Here is an 18,251-nt window from a genome sequence, read left to right as displayed (position 1 = left end):
CAACAGCATGAAAATCTGTATTCCTGAGAAGGAGAATGTAATTACTACTAAAAATATATCTTTTTTTCCACTTGGGAATGTTGCAATTGAACAACGGTGATTATTACACCTGAAAGACTAGAGAAAAGTCCCTTCTTTATGCATTAAGAAGTCTTTACACACAAATTTGTCTTATCTGGAGAATGATTAATGGTACAAAACATCACTTGGCTTTTTCTCTGTGTGGTTTCTTCATACAGCAAAATAATGTGTCTGGGACACACACTCCCCTCCCCCATGTACTACGCACATCTAAAGAAAAGAACATTTTTCTAAAAACTGGTGAAAGTACTTTGAAATACAGGTAATACTGTTATTATTTTTATTCACTTGAGTAGATTTCCTTTAAAGTTTACTATTTTTGTTGCCTGAAAACCATAACCAAAATTTCTTTGGCAGAGGAATTGTTTCTACTGTACCTGTTCCAGAAGACCAAATTTTAAGTGGTTTTGATTCTTGCTGTTTTATTAAGAAACAAAGTTTCTTAGAAATTCAGACAGACATATCAGCAAAAAAGACTGAAAATAATAATACTTTAGAGAGTGAAGCTACTATTTTTTTGTTTAGGAGAAATGAAACAAAGATGGAAATCAGATGTTTGTGCTCCTTGCAGTCCTTCTGGTCTCTTGTGAGCTTGAAAGATGGCAGGAAAACCTCTGCCTTTCTCAAAAAGTAAGGAACACTAGAACTCACAAAAGCATTCATTTTGGCAGCTAATAAAATTGATGCCATAGTATCTACACCTACAGACAAGTAGCCACTTCTACCCTGATTGCAGATCTTTAGTCTCTGTTATCCTTTGATGATTTCATACTTTTGTAAAGCAGTATTACCATTGTCATTTGCTGCACAGGATGACAAAAAACTCATTGGACTTTATGGATGAAAGTTATTTTCTTCATAAACTTGTAATTTTCTACAAGAACAGTTTTCTGCCTTACCTGAAGATGGAGGAAGTTGATCATAATCTTGAGATGTCCTATTTGTTTTGACATTTTCTGCAGGTGCTCTCCGAGCAGGTGGCAAAGGAACATGACCAGTTACTGGGTCAAAATGGGGATCTGTGATAACAGAACAAAAAATGTGTCTTAGAATAATTAGAATTATTATTGGAGGGAGGGCTGAAGCATAGAAGGTATTTAAAACAGCCTCCCATCACGCAGAGGAACCATGAATCCAGAGGTGTCCCCCCACAGCACATGCACGTACACCTCCAAATTCAGCATTCATAGTACACATGTTAAGTATGATTTGAAGTGACAAACACAAGAGCACAGCTTAAAGGTGGTCTGTCCTACACTGACCGTGGTCTCCTCTGTTCACATCCATGAGGTACTTTTCAACTACACAACCTTGACACTGCTTGTGGCAAAGCACAGGAGAAGTTGCAGTGACTGAAGCAGCACAATCAGAAACATCCCAGCTATTCAGTTTGCTTAGAGCTTCATTACACTTCTATGCTTTGCAGTTCACAAAGACTGCAGGGCTGATTTCATACTCATACAGTCCCAGCTATGGGTAAATATTACAGGGACAAAATTTTAAAAATGAGAGAAAAATAGTCCTGGTATATTGTGTCCTCCTTTTCTCTTTTCCTTGTCTACCAAAGATGCTGCTGAGCAAGTGTAACATCATTCTGGATCTGGCTTCTGCTCTGAACTCAGTGCTTGTAGAGTGTTTGTTTTGTATGTGAATGCAACTTTTTGCTGGTGTTGATGATGAGATTATTATTCTAATCTGACAGGCTCTGATGGATTGCTGAGAAATCACCCTCAAGACTTGTATGGAAACCAATCATCAAAAACTCATCATAAATCTTCTACAGCAGATTATGTGACAAGATGCAAAGTGAGTAATATGGCTTTAGAAATACCACATGAATAAAAAAAGACCAACTCACACAACCATGCATGCCTAAGTAGATGCATACACTTCTAAGATTAATGAGAACTGCTGCTGTATGATTGTATTCCCTATGCAAATATGAAGAACAATACATGGCTGCAGATACATATTCCAGATATTTATTTTAAAGCTATTAAATGTTTTTTAACACTATCAGTGACATTCTTAGATTATTTGGAAGTTACACTTAAAAATTTAAAACTCTGCATGTTTCTGGGAATTGGGCACAGACAGATGGAGCTTGTGTACATCTGTGTGTGAGGGCTCCTATTTTTCCTCTCCATTCCCATCAGACCTGAACAGTGCAGTGCGTGTTTCTGCATCAGATGATAAAATTGAGGCACCCATCCAGACTAGACTGCTGAAGATTACATTTTTTTATTTTGAAGCGTAGAAGATAAACTACACTGTATTTATGAACATCAACCTTTAAATTCTGTAATGTGCTAAGTCCTTTCACCTGGATGTGTTCAGAAATTTAGATGAGAAAGTAACACACTGAGTTGGATTTCCATTATAAAATACACACAGATTTGCAAATTACTCAATGTCAGGCCTTGACTGATAGCAAAACATAATAAAAACATTCCATAAAAGGTCACTGTCCCTTTCACCCCACAGTGAGTTCCACTCAAGCAGGTCAGCCAAACACCAGACAACCTGTGAGGCCATCATGCAGCTGCACATGACTGCTTGTCATCCACATTCTGGCCTTCCTGTGAAACTATCACCACAACACTTCATTTTATCCCCCTCCATAGAGCTTCTAAGAGAAACAGAGAGGGGAAAGACAACATCTAACCCCACCACAAGGCACATCATCCCTGAAAATATTCACAGCAAAGGTAAACTTAAGACACCAACATTCTTTGAAAGCTTCCACAGAGAAAAAAAAAAATCACTTCACAAACATGGCTTATAACCCACAAAAATCCTGTTGTAATCTGTAGCGTAATCAGCAAATGTATTCAACTTCATTAACCTGAAAATTAAACTCTTTTCAACTCAAAGACAAAAATAGTGAATTGTGAATACAGTTTTTATACCATTGACAAGCAAAATACCAGACTGAATGTGTCACAGTGATTTACAGGCAGAGATAGGCGAAAACCTGACTTAGCAAAAAGGTTATTTGCCTTAGTAAACAGGTTATGAACCCCAGGACCTAGCAATTGTGTTCATAATATAGTTTTGTAGCAGAATTCTTTTCCCTTACTTTCCAGATTCTTCTGCAGTTTCAACTTGAAAATAACCCCTATGAATTACATTTTACTGTTGAAAACAATGGAGTTAACAAAAAGATATACACTAATATTACAGATTACAACAGAAAACTAGAATGTACAAAATTTCTAGCTTGGTATGGAAATATTGACCTTATTTTATTACTTTGTGATAATGAAAAATGAAGTCACCTTCACCTTTAAAAAATTTGATTTTTTAGTATTTTGTATAACGAGCTCTTGAGACCTGATGACAACTTTATCACTGAACAGATAAACTTCTGAAGTAAAGGAAAATGAAATAAAATACATTGTTTCCTCTGTATTCCTACCAGAATGAAGGAATAGTTCATGCCCTGAAGAGGGTCGGCTCCCTGAGCCAGCAGGTTTTGTGTGCTCGATCATGCTGTGCCGGGCAGGTGGTGGTGGTGGTGGGAGTGAGGGGGGTGAGTTATCAAATGCATCTTCACCTGCAGTTTAGAAATGAATTATTAGATGAGCAAAACTTCATTAAGAACTGCAGAATAAAGAATAAAGCTTATTAACTTTATTTTTCTCTGTCTGTTGAGGCCTTTACTCCTACAGTTGATCTAAGCAATTCAGTGACTCCAGTAATGAAACTGTAAACCTGACTGTTAATACCCACAGTCCTCTTCTAATACATGCTCTGAATGACCTTTTGCAGTGCTCAGTTTCTTTTCTGGGATGGAAGGAGAGATTGCTTTTAGTGACTCAATTGCCAAGAGTGTACTACAATGAAAGCTTCACTGAGTATCATGGTAGAGTAACAGCTGTATTTCAGTGGCTAAGCAAGAATATTTATATAAAAACACCAATGCTGACTACACTGAATCTACTACATTTGTACTGTGTATTATCTCTATCTGCTGTTCAGAAGCTCTGACTCCAGACATAAACTGAATTTTCTAGAGCTTGGCAAAAGAATGCACCTCTTATACAAAGGTGGTGCAAGCAGGACTAGAGTTACCAAGCACCATGGTTTTTTAGGTGTTCTTTTGCCTTCATTTCTCCTGCATCTCAGGAATACTTCAGGGACCAGAGAGAGCATAGTGTTCAAATGTTCAAAAGGTTTTATGGAACTAGAAAATTGGATGCTGACACATACACACACAGACACAACCATGCAGCTGAGTTTGTCAATGAAGGTGTGGGTGGTCCCCAAGCACAGCATCAATATATATGCAGAGATCACTGATTTTTGTGTAGGAGAACAGAACAGAAATCAGGGTTGGAAAAAAGAGCTTTTGGTGACTGAAGACAGCAGTGAATTTTAAACTGTACCTTGTTGGTGGAAAAAAAAGCCAGATATTAACTTATTGATTTAATTTAGTGGTTTGGAATTTTACTCAAATACCATCTTTTGGGCATTCTTCTTTTTATTTGACAAAATAAATTGAATTATTTAAGCTACAGGAGGAAAAATGCTCCACTACTGCATTAAATTGCAATGCTCAAACTTCTTAGTAAGGGACAATTAAAATTTATTTTAGGAAAAATGGTTTTTACTTTTCTGTATAGCTGGAATACTGATTTAGCATACCTTTTTGTCTGTCTCAAGTGAGGCCTTACAAACAGACTCCAAATGACACAAACATTGACTTACAGCTGTAATTTTTAGCTCATAGCCTGTTTGGTACTCCTAACATACTCAACACTGGCTGTTTTTCAGTAAACACGGCATTTAGTTCATCTGGGCAGTGTTAACCATTACATGTAATCAGCAAAAAGTCTGCAACCTAAAGGGGGCACCAGAAGATCATAATCGGAGGGTGTCCTGCTGAGCAAAGAGCTGTGTTTGGGGTTGTCTCTGGCAGGAGGCCGTGCAGGTGGCAAAGGTACCGGAACAGTAGGTGCATCATAGACATCTCCTGAATGACACAACCACAAGAGGTGAATGTTTTCCTGCTGCACCCCTAGGGCAGCACAGAGTAAATAATCTTGACAAACAGCGAAAAATAAAAACATACCTGACTCTGGATGTTTAGATTTCTTTATCTCAGAAGTAGCACTGTGTGTTCCATTTGCACATTGACCATTCTCACACACCCTGAAGACAGACATGAAGCAGGAAGCAATCAACCATTTAGCCAAGCATTAATTCCCTGAATGAGCAGTACCTGGCAGTTCACAACATGGAAATGAATGAAAGACAATAAGCAGCACCAATTTTAAAACTTACATTTTTTGATATTGAGAGCAGATACTGGTTAACCCTCACTAAAACTGCTTTGAAGGATTATACTGCTTTCTTGGTCATGTACTGATCTGGCTTAAAAAAACAAAGGCTGCAATGCAAATTAGAGGAAGAACTAACATTAAAAACAGTCCTCGCTTCAGAACTCAAGTCATTAGTTTATTCATCACATGTCACAGATTCAGTCCTAGTTCACTTTCCCAGATGCTGAATTTTCCCTAGCAGAAATAGGAAAAAAGGGAAATGTGGGTTTTGGTAATTATCCACACCAAAGCACACAGAAAAACCATTAAACAAAACATAAGAACAACAAAAAAATCCAAACAGAACACCACAACGCCCCACTAATATTAATAAATTTCAACTCAACTTTGCAAACATTAAGAAAAAACCCAGTGAAAACCCCAAAACTGAACTAGCCAAAGCAGTTTTACAGGAAGATACTAATCTCTGTATCAAAAAGCTGACTCTTACTGATACTTCTACCAGAGTTTACTGATTTTTTTTTTTAATGGAAGTATATTCTGCCCTCATAACTAAACAACAGTATCAAATTAATATGAAAATCATCCAACCAAACAGTAAAGAGTGCCTACAATCTTGTCAAAAATATTGGAGATTATTTTTGTAAGAAGACTTTGTTCAAATATGGCAGGGAAAAATAGAGAACAAGCCTTTTCATAATATTAAATATTGTTTAAAAATACAAAATAACCAGGAAATACAGAAGAACCAGCTCCTGTCACAGCTGTGGGCCCTGCATACTCAGAAAGAATCAAGAGTTTCCTTGGGAAAAGGCCACCATGCTAAGCAATTCCAGCTTAACGATAAAAACCCCACCCCACCATGCACCATTATTACTAAACACTGGGAAATCTCCTAGAGTTATATAAAGCTAAAATTTCAGATTTGGGGTTTTTACCAACAGTGTTAATAAACCTACCAGCTTTGGCCACAAGGAAAGGAGGAATGAATAAGGGTCTAGAGTAATTTAAAATACATAAACAGGAAAGAGGAAATGCATTTGTGGTCCCAAGAGTTACAACTAGGAGCAATGAAATAAATATAAGAATAGTTCCAAGATTTAAAAACAAACAAACCAACCAAATGAGACAAAAAACCCAAAAAAGCCCCTAATGGTAAGAGAGATTCTGCTATAAATTAATTCCCCCAGAGAAGTGGTAAAGGAGTGCTGTTTCTTTCTTTGACATTAGATCAGTTCAATCTTTCAAATGCAGTGGATGCAACACTTCCTGTGACTCCTCACCACATACACTAAGTAACTATTTTCTACTCTAATGTTAATCTATTCTGCATTTTCAAGAATGTAACCAGCCACAGGGAGCAAGGTAACTTAGCATGGCACCACTTCAGAAGTATTCAGTTCATGATGAGCCCAGCTAAGAGATCAGTTTACAAACAATGCTGAAATACCTGTTTACATTAACAGTAAACACTAGAAAAAAGGGCATCTAACTAACAAGCTAACTAACAAGCAAGTCTTCTGTCCTTTCCCCTTGTGGAAAAAGCTTTATTAGGAAAAGACAGCAAATGCAATAATGTAACATTCTTCTAATAATAGCCTAATTAGTAACGCTGAAATTCTTTCATTTCTTATTCCTGAACTTCCTGAACTGAAGAGATGTTCAGCAGTAACAAACCAGACAATTAAATGATCTGCCAGAAAGTAAGACTGAATAATTTTTTGTATTATTCTTGAAATATTTTTAGCATTGTCATATCTACAGGTAAAAGAGAGAAAAGGCAAGACAAATTTGGGAGTAGGATGGACCAATTACATAATTCCTAAACTACAAAACATCCTGACAAAACTTTGTAAGCTCTTTAGAGTACTGAAAACTCCAAGTACTATCCAAGAAGTGAGGGAGTAACACTTAGGAAAGAGTAAGAGAAAGTGACACTGGGGAAAGAACTGAAATGTGCTAAAAATTTATAACATTTACAAAAAGAAATAAAAAAAAGTTAATAACAGTTTTGCAGAACAATAATGAGAATTTAAGTTTCATTGAAACAAAGCATACCTCCCACGATTTTTAATGAAGTGCATTAAAAGAATACAACATCAACCAGGAACCAGACTCTTTCTTGAAAACTTTATCTCAGCTTTCACATCTAAGCAGTGACAGTAGCTAAAAGAAGATATTTTAAGTATGTGGAACACCAGATTTTTTTTTTTTTTTACTGCCTAGGAGAATGGTTTGAGTTAAAATTTTTATCAGATTGTATAATAAAAGGAGTTGGTGGTTTTAATCACGGAGCAACTTGAATAGCAAACTGAGGCATTTTATCTGTAGCAAGTCCTGAATTCATGTAAAAAAACCCCACCATATGCACAGTAAAAATTGGAGAAAACTTGGAAATCATCTTTCTATCTATAGCCTCCATTAATAATTCTAAGGGTCTGGTAAAGTACTGTACCAGCCAACTGAAGGCAGTCTATTTTTTTCGGTATCATAAAAACTATAAGATTCTATTTTTCCAGCTGCTTATTTTCTCAAGAACCTTTCAGTTTGCATCTATTTGCATCATTCCCATACAGAAGCACAACACGATCACATAAAAAATGGCATAGGTAAAAAGGATTAGGACTATGGAATTTTTTTCTTCTGACTTCCCATTTTTTGCTTAGCCAACAGTTTTATTTTTATTTATCATTGATTTATTTTTAAAGTCTCATACTGTAGATAAGAATTTAGGTACTTAGTTCATAAAGCTTAGACAACTACACAATACTCATGTCTATGCAGTGAAGCCTGGATCAGGATTTCTAAGACAGAATTTTTAACCTGCATGCAAAGAATGATCATATTATGACCATTTTTTGCCTGTTTTAAAATCTAACTTAAAAGGTCTGAAAATTATTATTGGCTAATTTTGGGGTGAGAGACATGTTGAGCTTTATTGATGGTGGGTCCCCAACATCACATTCTGACAGAAGAGGAAAAAAATGGCAATATGTCACTGAATTTTTTTTATCACAGGAGGGTCTGAATTTTTTAGATCATACTTGATTTTAACATAATACTTGTGACTTACAAGACCAGTTAAACATTTGCCCTTTTTTGCCCCTACAATTTAAGACTTATTCTCTTAATCCCAGCCATTAATATCTTTTCAACCTGCAAATTCCAGCAGGAATGTCACAGCCTTGAGTTGCCATGTCCCTTGCTCCAAGTCTCCTTGTCATAATCCATCCATTAGTAATTCTAAACTGTGAAAGTTTGGTGGTATTGTTTCAGAACGTATTTAAAGCTAAGGAGATACTCCACCTGTATTTAAAAAAAGGTTCTTTACCTGAGAAGCACAAAGAAAATATACTGCCAAATGGGCTCAAAAAGCTAAAAAGACACATTATACATTAGACAAAAAGAGAATCAAAGTATGCACATGCAGATGCCAGTTCACACACTTTTCAGTACTGCATTGCTTTCAAAATGAGTAGTATGAAATGTGAAAGGCTAAGATTTTCAAAGCTGACTGGGAATTTCAGTCACACAGCTCTCCTCAAGTTTAAAGAGTTGTAGGGGTTGAATCTCCTGGTCAGTGCTGAAAACCTCAGCACAAGGGGAAAAAAGACCAACTACAGAAATGGTATCCAAAGGCAAAAAATACCCAGTTCTGACACAAGAGAGATACAATGATGTGAACTTCATAGTTTTATATCTGTGGTGGTGGCCAAATGAAACAGAAGCATGGGTAATCCAAGCTTAGAAGGCAGGCAAGCTTAACCATCATTACAGACATTGAACCAGCTAATTTTGAAAAAAAAGCAGAGGTTTTGTAAATAAATTTCTTTCAAGGCACCTAAATTACCTTACCGAGCAAGAGGTTTTATATTATGACCATGAGGAGGTTGTGAGCTCAGTATCACAGGATGCGAAGAAGGGATTTTGTATTCTTCGTCATCATCTGGGTGTTCCCTTGATTTATCAGACAGAGAATTTGCTGAAGGACCAGGGCACCTAAGGAGATGAGAAAAATGCTAGTTTTTCTTTAGCTGTTATGTACTTGACCTCAGATAATATAGAAAATACTCCTCTTTAGTCCAAACATCCTTAATACACTCTGCTATGTGTAAGGAGACAAAAGCCCCATGACAAACAAACTTGTAAGGTTACTGACTTTTTGTCACTGAGAATGCATAGAGAAAAGGGCAGCTGCCCTTCTAAGAATTGAACGGCTACTTTAAGCAAGCACAACACAGCAGAGAATTACAAAGAACTAGAGTACTAAGTAGGCACTTGCAAGACAACCTGTTTGCACTGATCAAAAGCACCAAATAAAAGTTAATTCAGGACAAAAGGTACGTAGCAGGGCTTAGGCATGCAGAGGACATTCACCCTTTCACTGGCCTGTCAAGCTGTGAGTAAGGACACACTGTGTCCTCTCACATGCCTGCAACGTGCACGTCAGCCCTGCTCCTTCTGTCACTGAGAAGTGCCATGCCAAAGGCTGATCTCAAGAGAGACAGGAATTCCAAGCCACAGCTGGCCCTGATGGAACTATTTCATCTTCAAAATTTTGTAAGCAAGATGGGAGAGACAGCAAGAGGAGAAATACCTTTTTGGTCCTACTTTTCCCTCAACTACCTCAAAGCAACCAAATATTCCTAATATATTTATAGACTACAAAAGGTGCTTGGAATTGGATGCCTGATTACATACCCAAAAATGCATCTTCCCTCATGCAAAATATCACTGTGTTTTAAACTACTTTTGAGACAAAGAGTCTGCTGCTGATGCACTAAAATGGGAGCTATTCACTGGAATGAAACAAACACTATTTAACTTGAAAATTTTGAAGTTTTGGGGAAGAATCATTCTGTATCTTTGACATACGAGTTGTAGATATCTTTTCAAGAATAAAACAGCAATTTGATCAAAACCGCTAAAAAAGTCTGACATAATTATAGAAGTCCAATTAAAAGTAACTATTTTCACGTGTCTCAAAAACATAGGGGCTGAGTGGAAAATAAAAATCAGATGTTCAGTTAGCAAGAGTCCAATATTTCATTATTGAAATACAAGTTAAAATAACTACTTTAGTAAAACAAAAAGAAATCAGCATGGTTTCCAGGAAAAAAAAAACCAAAAAAAAAACCTCCCATGCTTTTCTATTAATGTAACTTTTTAAGAAAAAAAAAGTCATATTTGTAACATTATATTCAGTAAAAACTGATCAAACAATTTAACTAGGGACATTTTAGAAGTGTGAAGTTTCATGTAAGGATCATTTTGCCTCCTTGTTATTTAGACTAAGACATATCATACATGATCAATGTATCCTTCAGCCAAATGTTTGAAATTACAGACTGATTATAATGACTAGAAAGAACAGAATGCCTTGGAGCTACATGAAACACACCAGCTCTCAATCCACAACACTGCACAGACTGGAGAGTACAAAAAAAATTAGCAACTTGCCCAGATTAATCAGAGTAGCAAGGTTGTGAATAGCAGAGTATTTTGAATCAAGTACAGTTCAACATTTACGAGTGCTGAGTGCAGTCGATTTAACAGGAGGAAAAACAGACTGTAAAAATATTCTCTCTGATGTTTCCAACTAAGTCATGACATATTATTTGAGTTACTTTTTTGAAAGCAATTGTGGTTGGTGCAAATTGCTATTTTTAAACATTTTTTTCCTTCTTCCTGTTTTTTCACCTACATATTGTCATACAACATTATACATTAGTGGGGTATTTCCTAGCGGTAACAAAAATTTTAAATAAAGAGAGACATATTAGTGTTTAAAGAAAGAACATACAATGACCAAATTTTATTTTTAACAGTCATTCCATGTGACATTTTAGTAATTAGATAATTTGAACTTCTCACTCCTAACGTTATGTATTGATAATTTTACATTTTAAAAATCAAAATCTAGAATTGCCTGTGTAATTTTTAAAAAGTGTAAGTACAAAGCCGATACAGAAATGAAAGCTGATTTCTTCCTCAAAAATCAATGGAGTTCGGTTTTCACAAATAAAGATTTTTCCTTCTCCCTGGAATTCATCAGTTTTCTACTCAGAAGACTCTGGTTAATGAAAGCATTTCTTTTGACCAAGCTGAAGTCACACATTCTAGCTTTGGATTGGCCTGACATGGATTTTGTGCCTGTACATATTGTTACAATACCATGTGGACCTTCCAATGCTCTATGTATACACTGTACTTTGGTTCAAGGCTACATCTGCAAGTATCTGAGTAAAAAAAGTGGGATACTCATGAAGAAGGATGTTTTTCCATGCTATGAGATATAAAAATAAGAATATTCCCGTCTTCAGATTTGCATTGTATTATGAAATAAGTAGACTAGAAGGGGACTGATTACATGAGGTATCCAACCAGTACTCCTGTGAGACCCTACCTCCATCAAGTTACATCCCAACATTTAATTACAGGTATGTCTGGATAATATTCTATCATTTTCTTCTGAACTGAAAGAAGCAATGGAGAACTTTACCTCAGCACTTGTGTCACCTGAAAACAGGTTTCTTAATAGAAAAGACAATGCTCCACTGCACCTTTATTGTAGTGCTCAAGAAGAAAAAACCCAGCATATTAATAAAATGCTGAAATATATTTGTCTTCTATATTAAAGCTAACCGAACACAAAAATTGAATGGGTACACAATAGTGAGAAGGTTCTCAGGACTAATACGAACTGACTGTCCAATTATATTACTTAACAGCAAGAACCACAAACAGAACACAGGAAAGCAGTTGTAAGATAGCATTATTGTAATATGCTCCAATTTCCTTACAAAAACACAAAAAAAGGATAGACTGCACTGTAGAGCTTCCAAGCTTTTGACTTTAAATATATCTTGTTCTGTACAAAATCCTGTGTCATTCAGAATCTGAAGATACTTGCTATGACAGCAACATCTTTATTTAAAAAATAAACAGGCATTTTACTGGAAGACTAACAGCAGTCTGCAACTTGAAATGACAAGACTTCCCAAACCATATTCTGGAACTTAGGAAGGTTGATCATATTTAAAATTACATAAAATGGATTTGGTTGTTTGTTTTTTAGCCACAGCAAGTAAGAGATGATGGTGTGAATCCTGGACAAAGCTCCATGTTCCGAAAGCCCAGAAAGCCTGACAAGATTAGGGGCAGAACAGTGACAGAACACATTTTTTAGCCCTAGCACTTTCCCTAGAATCTGTCATCTCCTGTGATAAATAGCTCTGACCACACTTCTCCTGTAGTAATAGAAGCAAAACCAGACAGTACCTGCTCCCACTGCCAAATGCCTGTGAGCAAGATCTGCCATAATTTATCCTCTCTTCCTATACAAACATGCTATGTTCAATTAACATTAGAACTGCTCCCATTTAATCAATACCATTTACATTTCCTTTGTAAAACGCACATTAAAATTCATGGAAAGCATATCAAGTTGTGTTAGTTAATTTCTTTCCTTTTCACATTTTTCTCTCAGCACCAGAGTGTCACTGCTATTATCTAACATTAATTAGCACTTTTCTTTTATAGATAAAGTTAACTTACTTTATACTAGGGATAATGGAGCCAGCTGGAAGAGGGGGTGAAAGCCGTGGAGGGACATCATATTCTTCATTCATCAGGTGACCATTTGAAAAAACCTAAAAATCACACAAGTATTACAATGGGTATCTCCTTCTATCACCATGGATATTCATCAACTAGGCATTACAAAATAGACCTTGAGAAGCCTGTGGGTAAAGGCTTTCCCAGGAGTTCACACCACAGAGCTGAAGTGACTCTCATGCCTGTTTCAGCTCACCCCATTTTGGAGCTGTAGAATATGTTAAAACTTCACCAAAAGAAGGAGTTTCACATGATAGTTATTAGACAGACACTCAGTTACTGCTGAACTGCCTGGGAGAAAATTAAGATTTCAAGATTGCAAAGTGAGAGAGATGAAGTGTAATGGGAAAATGCTAAACATATTAATTATTAAAACTGTGATACAGTGCCTGCCAGAACTCATCCCCTACCCCCAGGATTGTCCTCCCAATTCTTGGTTTCTATAAACAACGAAAGTTTATATTACAATTGATATATGAATCAGGGAAGAAAATTCTTCATGTTTCCCCATGAATGTGAATACAGCCTGAAATGGTAATTCAGGGTTGCTTCCTTCAATCAAATGGTTTAGATCTACAACCTGAAGGTGACAGTTCAAACAGTACTTGGTTAAAGGTATGCACATGTAACTTCTCCAGACTACAACAGCACTTCCACACTGACTGGGTATTCTAATTTGAGAAGTATTCATTCTATCAGCTTCAGTACTGTGCCAGACCACAACAAGAATGCTACATGAAGGAACAACTGAAGACATAAACCCAGTACTCTTTTAAAAGCAGAAGAAAACCTGCAGCATTTAAAATAACAGCCTAGTTCTAAGTAAAATTTTGGTGCTTTGCCTCAATGATGATAAAAGCATTATATAATGATGATTTAATTATATATAACATCATAGATGACTTAAGTACCTTTCATCATATATGTCAACACCCCTTATCAATACTAACTGAATTTCAGTAACGTACTTTCAAAATAACCAAAAGCTCCATATATATACACACACACACAAAATAAAAGTAACTGGAGATAGAAAGGTTAAATAGCTTGTGGTCTTGGGAAAAGCAAATAGATGGAAAAAAAATTATTTCTAACTGCCATGACTTAACCACAAATCCACCCGTCTTAGCACAAGCTACATAGTCTTGCACAAGCTCTGTAGTCTTCAAGCAAAAAAAGAGCAGCAGCTTTGAGTTAATAACCTCTATGAATAAATTACTGAGCTGCCTTGATAAAACTGATTAGAGCAGAACTAGGAATTTTTTCTTAGGACATCACCATTTGATCTCTTTCCAAAGATAAGCCTGACCAGCTGTAAATGGCTTTGCAAGTGCCTGAAGCTGCTAAAGGCCAAAAGTCACCTCACCCACAACAGAGAGAACTGGAATATCTACTATTCCATCAGCAAATGCATACGCAGTCTTGGCATATGACACTTCCAAAGTAGACTTGAGATGCTATACTATTACAGCATACAGTGATACATTGTGAAAATTGTAACTCAATTACTGTTGCTTTACAAATTACAGTATTTAACAAATCATTTCTTTATGAGCAGCTTATGAACAGAAAAGATTCAGAAACCACAAATCATCACTGGCTAATATCAACAGTGTGTTAGCCAATGCCAGACAATGCTGCAGTAGTGTGTCAAATTAGGATTCAACACCCAGTTCATGTGAAATACCTTGGCACCTTCTGCAGGCAGCTCGTGACGTCTGTGTTTCCTCATAAATCCCTGCTCAGAACTCACGCGGCCGTGCCTTCCGTTTACGTTTGAAATGGCCGTCAGTCCCGGCTTGGGGGAAGCATCACCCCCGCCTCGGCAGCCCACCAGCTGACCTGTCCCAAACACGTCCCTGGGACACCATCCCTCGAGGGGCATGGGCTGGTCCCTGGCAGGGACGCTCTCGGGGTGGTGCAGGTGCCTGCTGATCCGGTTGTCCGGCGGGATGGGGGGAGGCCTCTCCGGCGGCGGGGGCGGAGGGTCTCGCAGGGGAGGTGGTGGCGCTGGCAAAGGTTTGTCTTGTTTCCTCACCATACAGGGAGAAGACTAAACAACACAGGAAGTGACAAAAAAGCAAAGTTACACGGAGGCATGAATGTTGCTCATGACCAAGCACGGCTTTATCGTTTCTCACTGAGCTGCTTTCTTGGCACCACGACAGTACCTGCCAGCAGGCTAAATGCAGGCCTTGCCTGCCTTCTGCAGACTACCTGGCCCTTTTCAGAAAGCATGCCCCATTTCTGCTGTTGCAGGAGTAACCCAAGAAAGGAGTGGAAAGCAGAAAAGACAGCTAACTCTGGTAGGTTTATTTGACCCATAGTTTTTTCCAGTATCCTTTGCTTTGATCATTTGAATCACTTATTCATCTACTGAAATGAGTTCTGTGGAGTGCTTGGAAAAAGCAGACTTCCTGATGCAGAAAAAAACCCCAAACAAAATAAAATCCACATCTCAGAGGAATGACTTGGTGACAGCAAATGAGCACAAAAAGCAATGATTAGAGAGCAAGGGGAAGAAGAAACAATTACTTCATTTTTAATTATATACCTAGGGATGACTCCAATCTTTACATGACATGCACTGTTAGGCCACTGAATCTGTTTGAACTGCAGTTCAGTTTTTCAGCTAACAACCTAATTAGTTTGTAGTTTTACTTGCAATTAGCTTATCTGCAAGAAACATTTGTCAGAATACTTACTTTCTAAGAATTGAATTATATCATAAATGGTTAAATGTGATCTAAAATTACGTATGCTAATACTAAAAAGCTGAAACCCGGGTTATCAGGAAAAAAACTTGTAGCTGCACAAATCTGAGCACAAATCTGACAAAACCAAAATATTTTCATTATGACTGAATTACAAATGGCAACTTACAAAGTAACAGTTGGCCAGGTCCTTACAAATGTTTTATCTCCAGCTACCATAAGAAATACAGGAAAGATTATTTCCCTGGGAATGTATAATTTTCTTGGACTTTGGTAAACCTGCATATTATCACCACTGAAAGAAACGGAGGTCACAGAAGTTTTACAGTAAGAACAGCATTTGCTCTCACTTCACTGGCTAGCCCAGCACTCTTCTTCAAGCAGCACCTCAACACGTGACTTGAACTGAAAATAAAGTTATTCCACCTACAGGTCTATGCATATAAAAAGGAAGTAAACCAAATAAAGAAGTGTTTAACTCACCTGCTGGTCAAGAAAAATAGTTATTTTCACCGTCAACACAGGAAAATAATACCCTGATCCAGATTTTTCGTTATACTTTATAGTTATAAATTATAGTTTTTAACTTGAGAAAAATAGAAAAGTTATTGTTTCAGGGTTTTTTTCCCCTGAAGGAGTAGTTTTGGCAGGACTAGATTTTCTTTTTTTTCTTAAATATAAATTTTTTGAAGTATGAAATTATTCTTTGTTGCCCCCATCCAAATTTTTCCCTTGCACCCCACGAAGTTGGTTTTTTTTTTTTTTCCAGGAAAAGTTTCACATAAAAAAAGCATTTTCAAAAAATTAAAGCAGCATTAATAACATCCCTGGTCTACTTTTTTTTTTTAAAAGCCATGAACTCTGCAAAAAACCCTATTGTAAAACTAATTTTTAATGGATGTGGCTTTTTTTTTTGTGTATATCCTCAATGTGTTAAATTCCTCTGCATAATTCAGGAAGTTAAGAAAGAAGATTAAAGAAACTATACAAACTTCTATTTTTTCTTCTAAATTATAAACCACTAAAATCTTAAAAAGATACTGATTTTCAACCTTAAAGTAAAAACCTGACAAAAGAAACAAGGTACTTCAAACTGAATTATTATGAGAACATAGGTTTGAAGTCACTTCTTGAATTTGAATTAATCATATAAAAATGAAAAATTTAAATCTAACTCGCTCTCTCTATACAGCAATTACAATAAAACAATCAACCTGTAATAGAGAGCAACAAACAGTATTTGTTCTCTTTCATGCTTATCCACTCAAAAAAATCATTGAATCTTTAGTATCATTAGTTTTACAAAACATAGCATACAATCTTGTTGGCTATAGAGTCATTATTATTTCCCTTGAAATTTGAGTCCTATCATATGCCATTTAAGGTTATGAAAGCAGTGTATCTGCACATATTTTTCTTGTAAGAACACTGTGGAAATCGAACATAAATCATCATGAAAGGAAAACATATAATTTTAATGAGATAATGACCTTTAAATCTATTTTCAGGAAACTTTAGCTTCGATTTATTTTCATTAATCAGAGTTTGTTACAGAACTGATCCATTACTGCAATGTCTTTAAAATTCTGACCATAACCAAGTACCATATAGTCATCAGGCAAACTGAAGTCATATTTGACCAACACATGCAGTCAGAAACATTTAACTACATAAGGTATTACGGAAAGAGAAGAGACTCCATTGATATGGATCTAATCTAAAGTTTCCTTAAACTAGAAGGAATTAAGGTTCTTTTGGCCAGAGCAAAATCATGCAAAAAACAAAATCCATGGAAAGCTTTGAAACAGTCCACCATATAAAACAGACAAGAAAGCTCACCTCGGAAACAAGCAAATACAATTTCTCAAAATTCTTATATCTGGAAATAATGGTTCAGTAAGATTTACCTTTGGTGACCCGGTTGGGCTGGCACATGGTGACCGCGCTACTCCCTTCTGAATCAGATCCAGACGGGGAGGTACAGGGGGAAGACTAAGATGTGGGATTTGCAGGGGGTCTGGAAGGGGTTTTCTTCTTTGTGCAAGAGGGGAAGATCCTGGGGAAGTCACTGGTGAATTCTGCCTCTCATTGCACTTCAAGACAGAAAAAAAATTACCTTTTACCTGATGATGAAGTATACAACTTCCATTCCACAACTAAAACATTTGATACTAATCAGATACTTACTAATAGTCAATTATAATAGTCATTTTTCATAATGGACATCTGGACAGTAGAGCTCATCTTATAGTTACTGAAAAAGAAGTCTACAAGTCATTCTACCTCAAAATGAAGACCCATGTTAACTTGTGATGAAAATAAAAGAATGTATATTCCAGCAACTTATATAAAAACCTAACAATCACTGCCAAACATAAGGAAAAAAATCATAAATTCTACTGTAGCACTGCTACCCTTGATAACCTTTTTATTTATAGAGAATACTCAATGTAAAGTTCTACAAATTACTTTTAAAAGCTGGACACCCATGATATTGCCTGTTAACTACAGCCCTTTTTCAAATCATAATTCCATACAAAATAGAATGTATATC

The 18,251-nt window shown here is 36.5% G+C and overlaps 1 protein-coding gene across 6 annotated transcripts in view; it reads right to left on the bottom strand.

Moving 5' to 3' along the window:
* CBLB (Cbl proto-oncogene B) overlaps positions 1–18,251 on the bottom strand; it is a 141,415-nt gene that overhangs the window by 9,094 nt on the left and 114,070 nt on the right. For 4 of the 6 annotated variants that reach the window (XM_017731842.1, XM_017731841.1, XM_017731843.1 and 1 more), the window contains 8 exons: positions 17,605–17,790; positions 14,671–15,036; positions 12,924–13,018; positions 9,222–9,365; positions 5,156–5,235; positions 4,925–5,056; positions 3,500–3,637; positions 981–1,100 (listed from right to left, as the gene is read on the bottom strand). In XM_017731842.1, the coding sequence (XP_017587331.1) occupies positions 981–1,100; positions 3,500–3,637; positions 4,925–5,056; positions 5,156–5,235; positions 9,222–9,365; positions 12,924–13,018; positions 14,671–15,036; positions 17,605–17,790 (1,261 nt within the window). The remainder of the gene's footprint in view (positions 1–980; positions 1,101–3,499; positions 3,638–4,924; positions 5,057–5,155; positions 5,236–9,221; positions 9,366–12,923; positions 13,019–14,670; positions 15,037–17,604; positions 17,791–18,251) is intronic. The other 2 variants (XM_017731840.1, XM_017731839.1) reach the window with 2 other exon arrangements.

This window comes from Corvus brachyrhynchos, unplaced genomic scaffold (genome assembly GCF_000691975.1).
Source record: "Corvus brachyrhynchos isolate BGI_N302 unplaced genomic scaffold, ASM69197v1 scaffold3, whole genome shotgun sequence".
Lineage (NCBI taxonomy): Eukaryota > Metazoa > Chordata > Aves > Passeriformes > Corvidae > Corvus > Corvus brachyrhynchos.
This window is presented reverse-complemented; position numbering and strand designations above follow the sequence as displayed.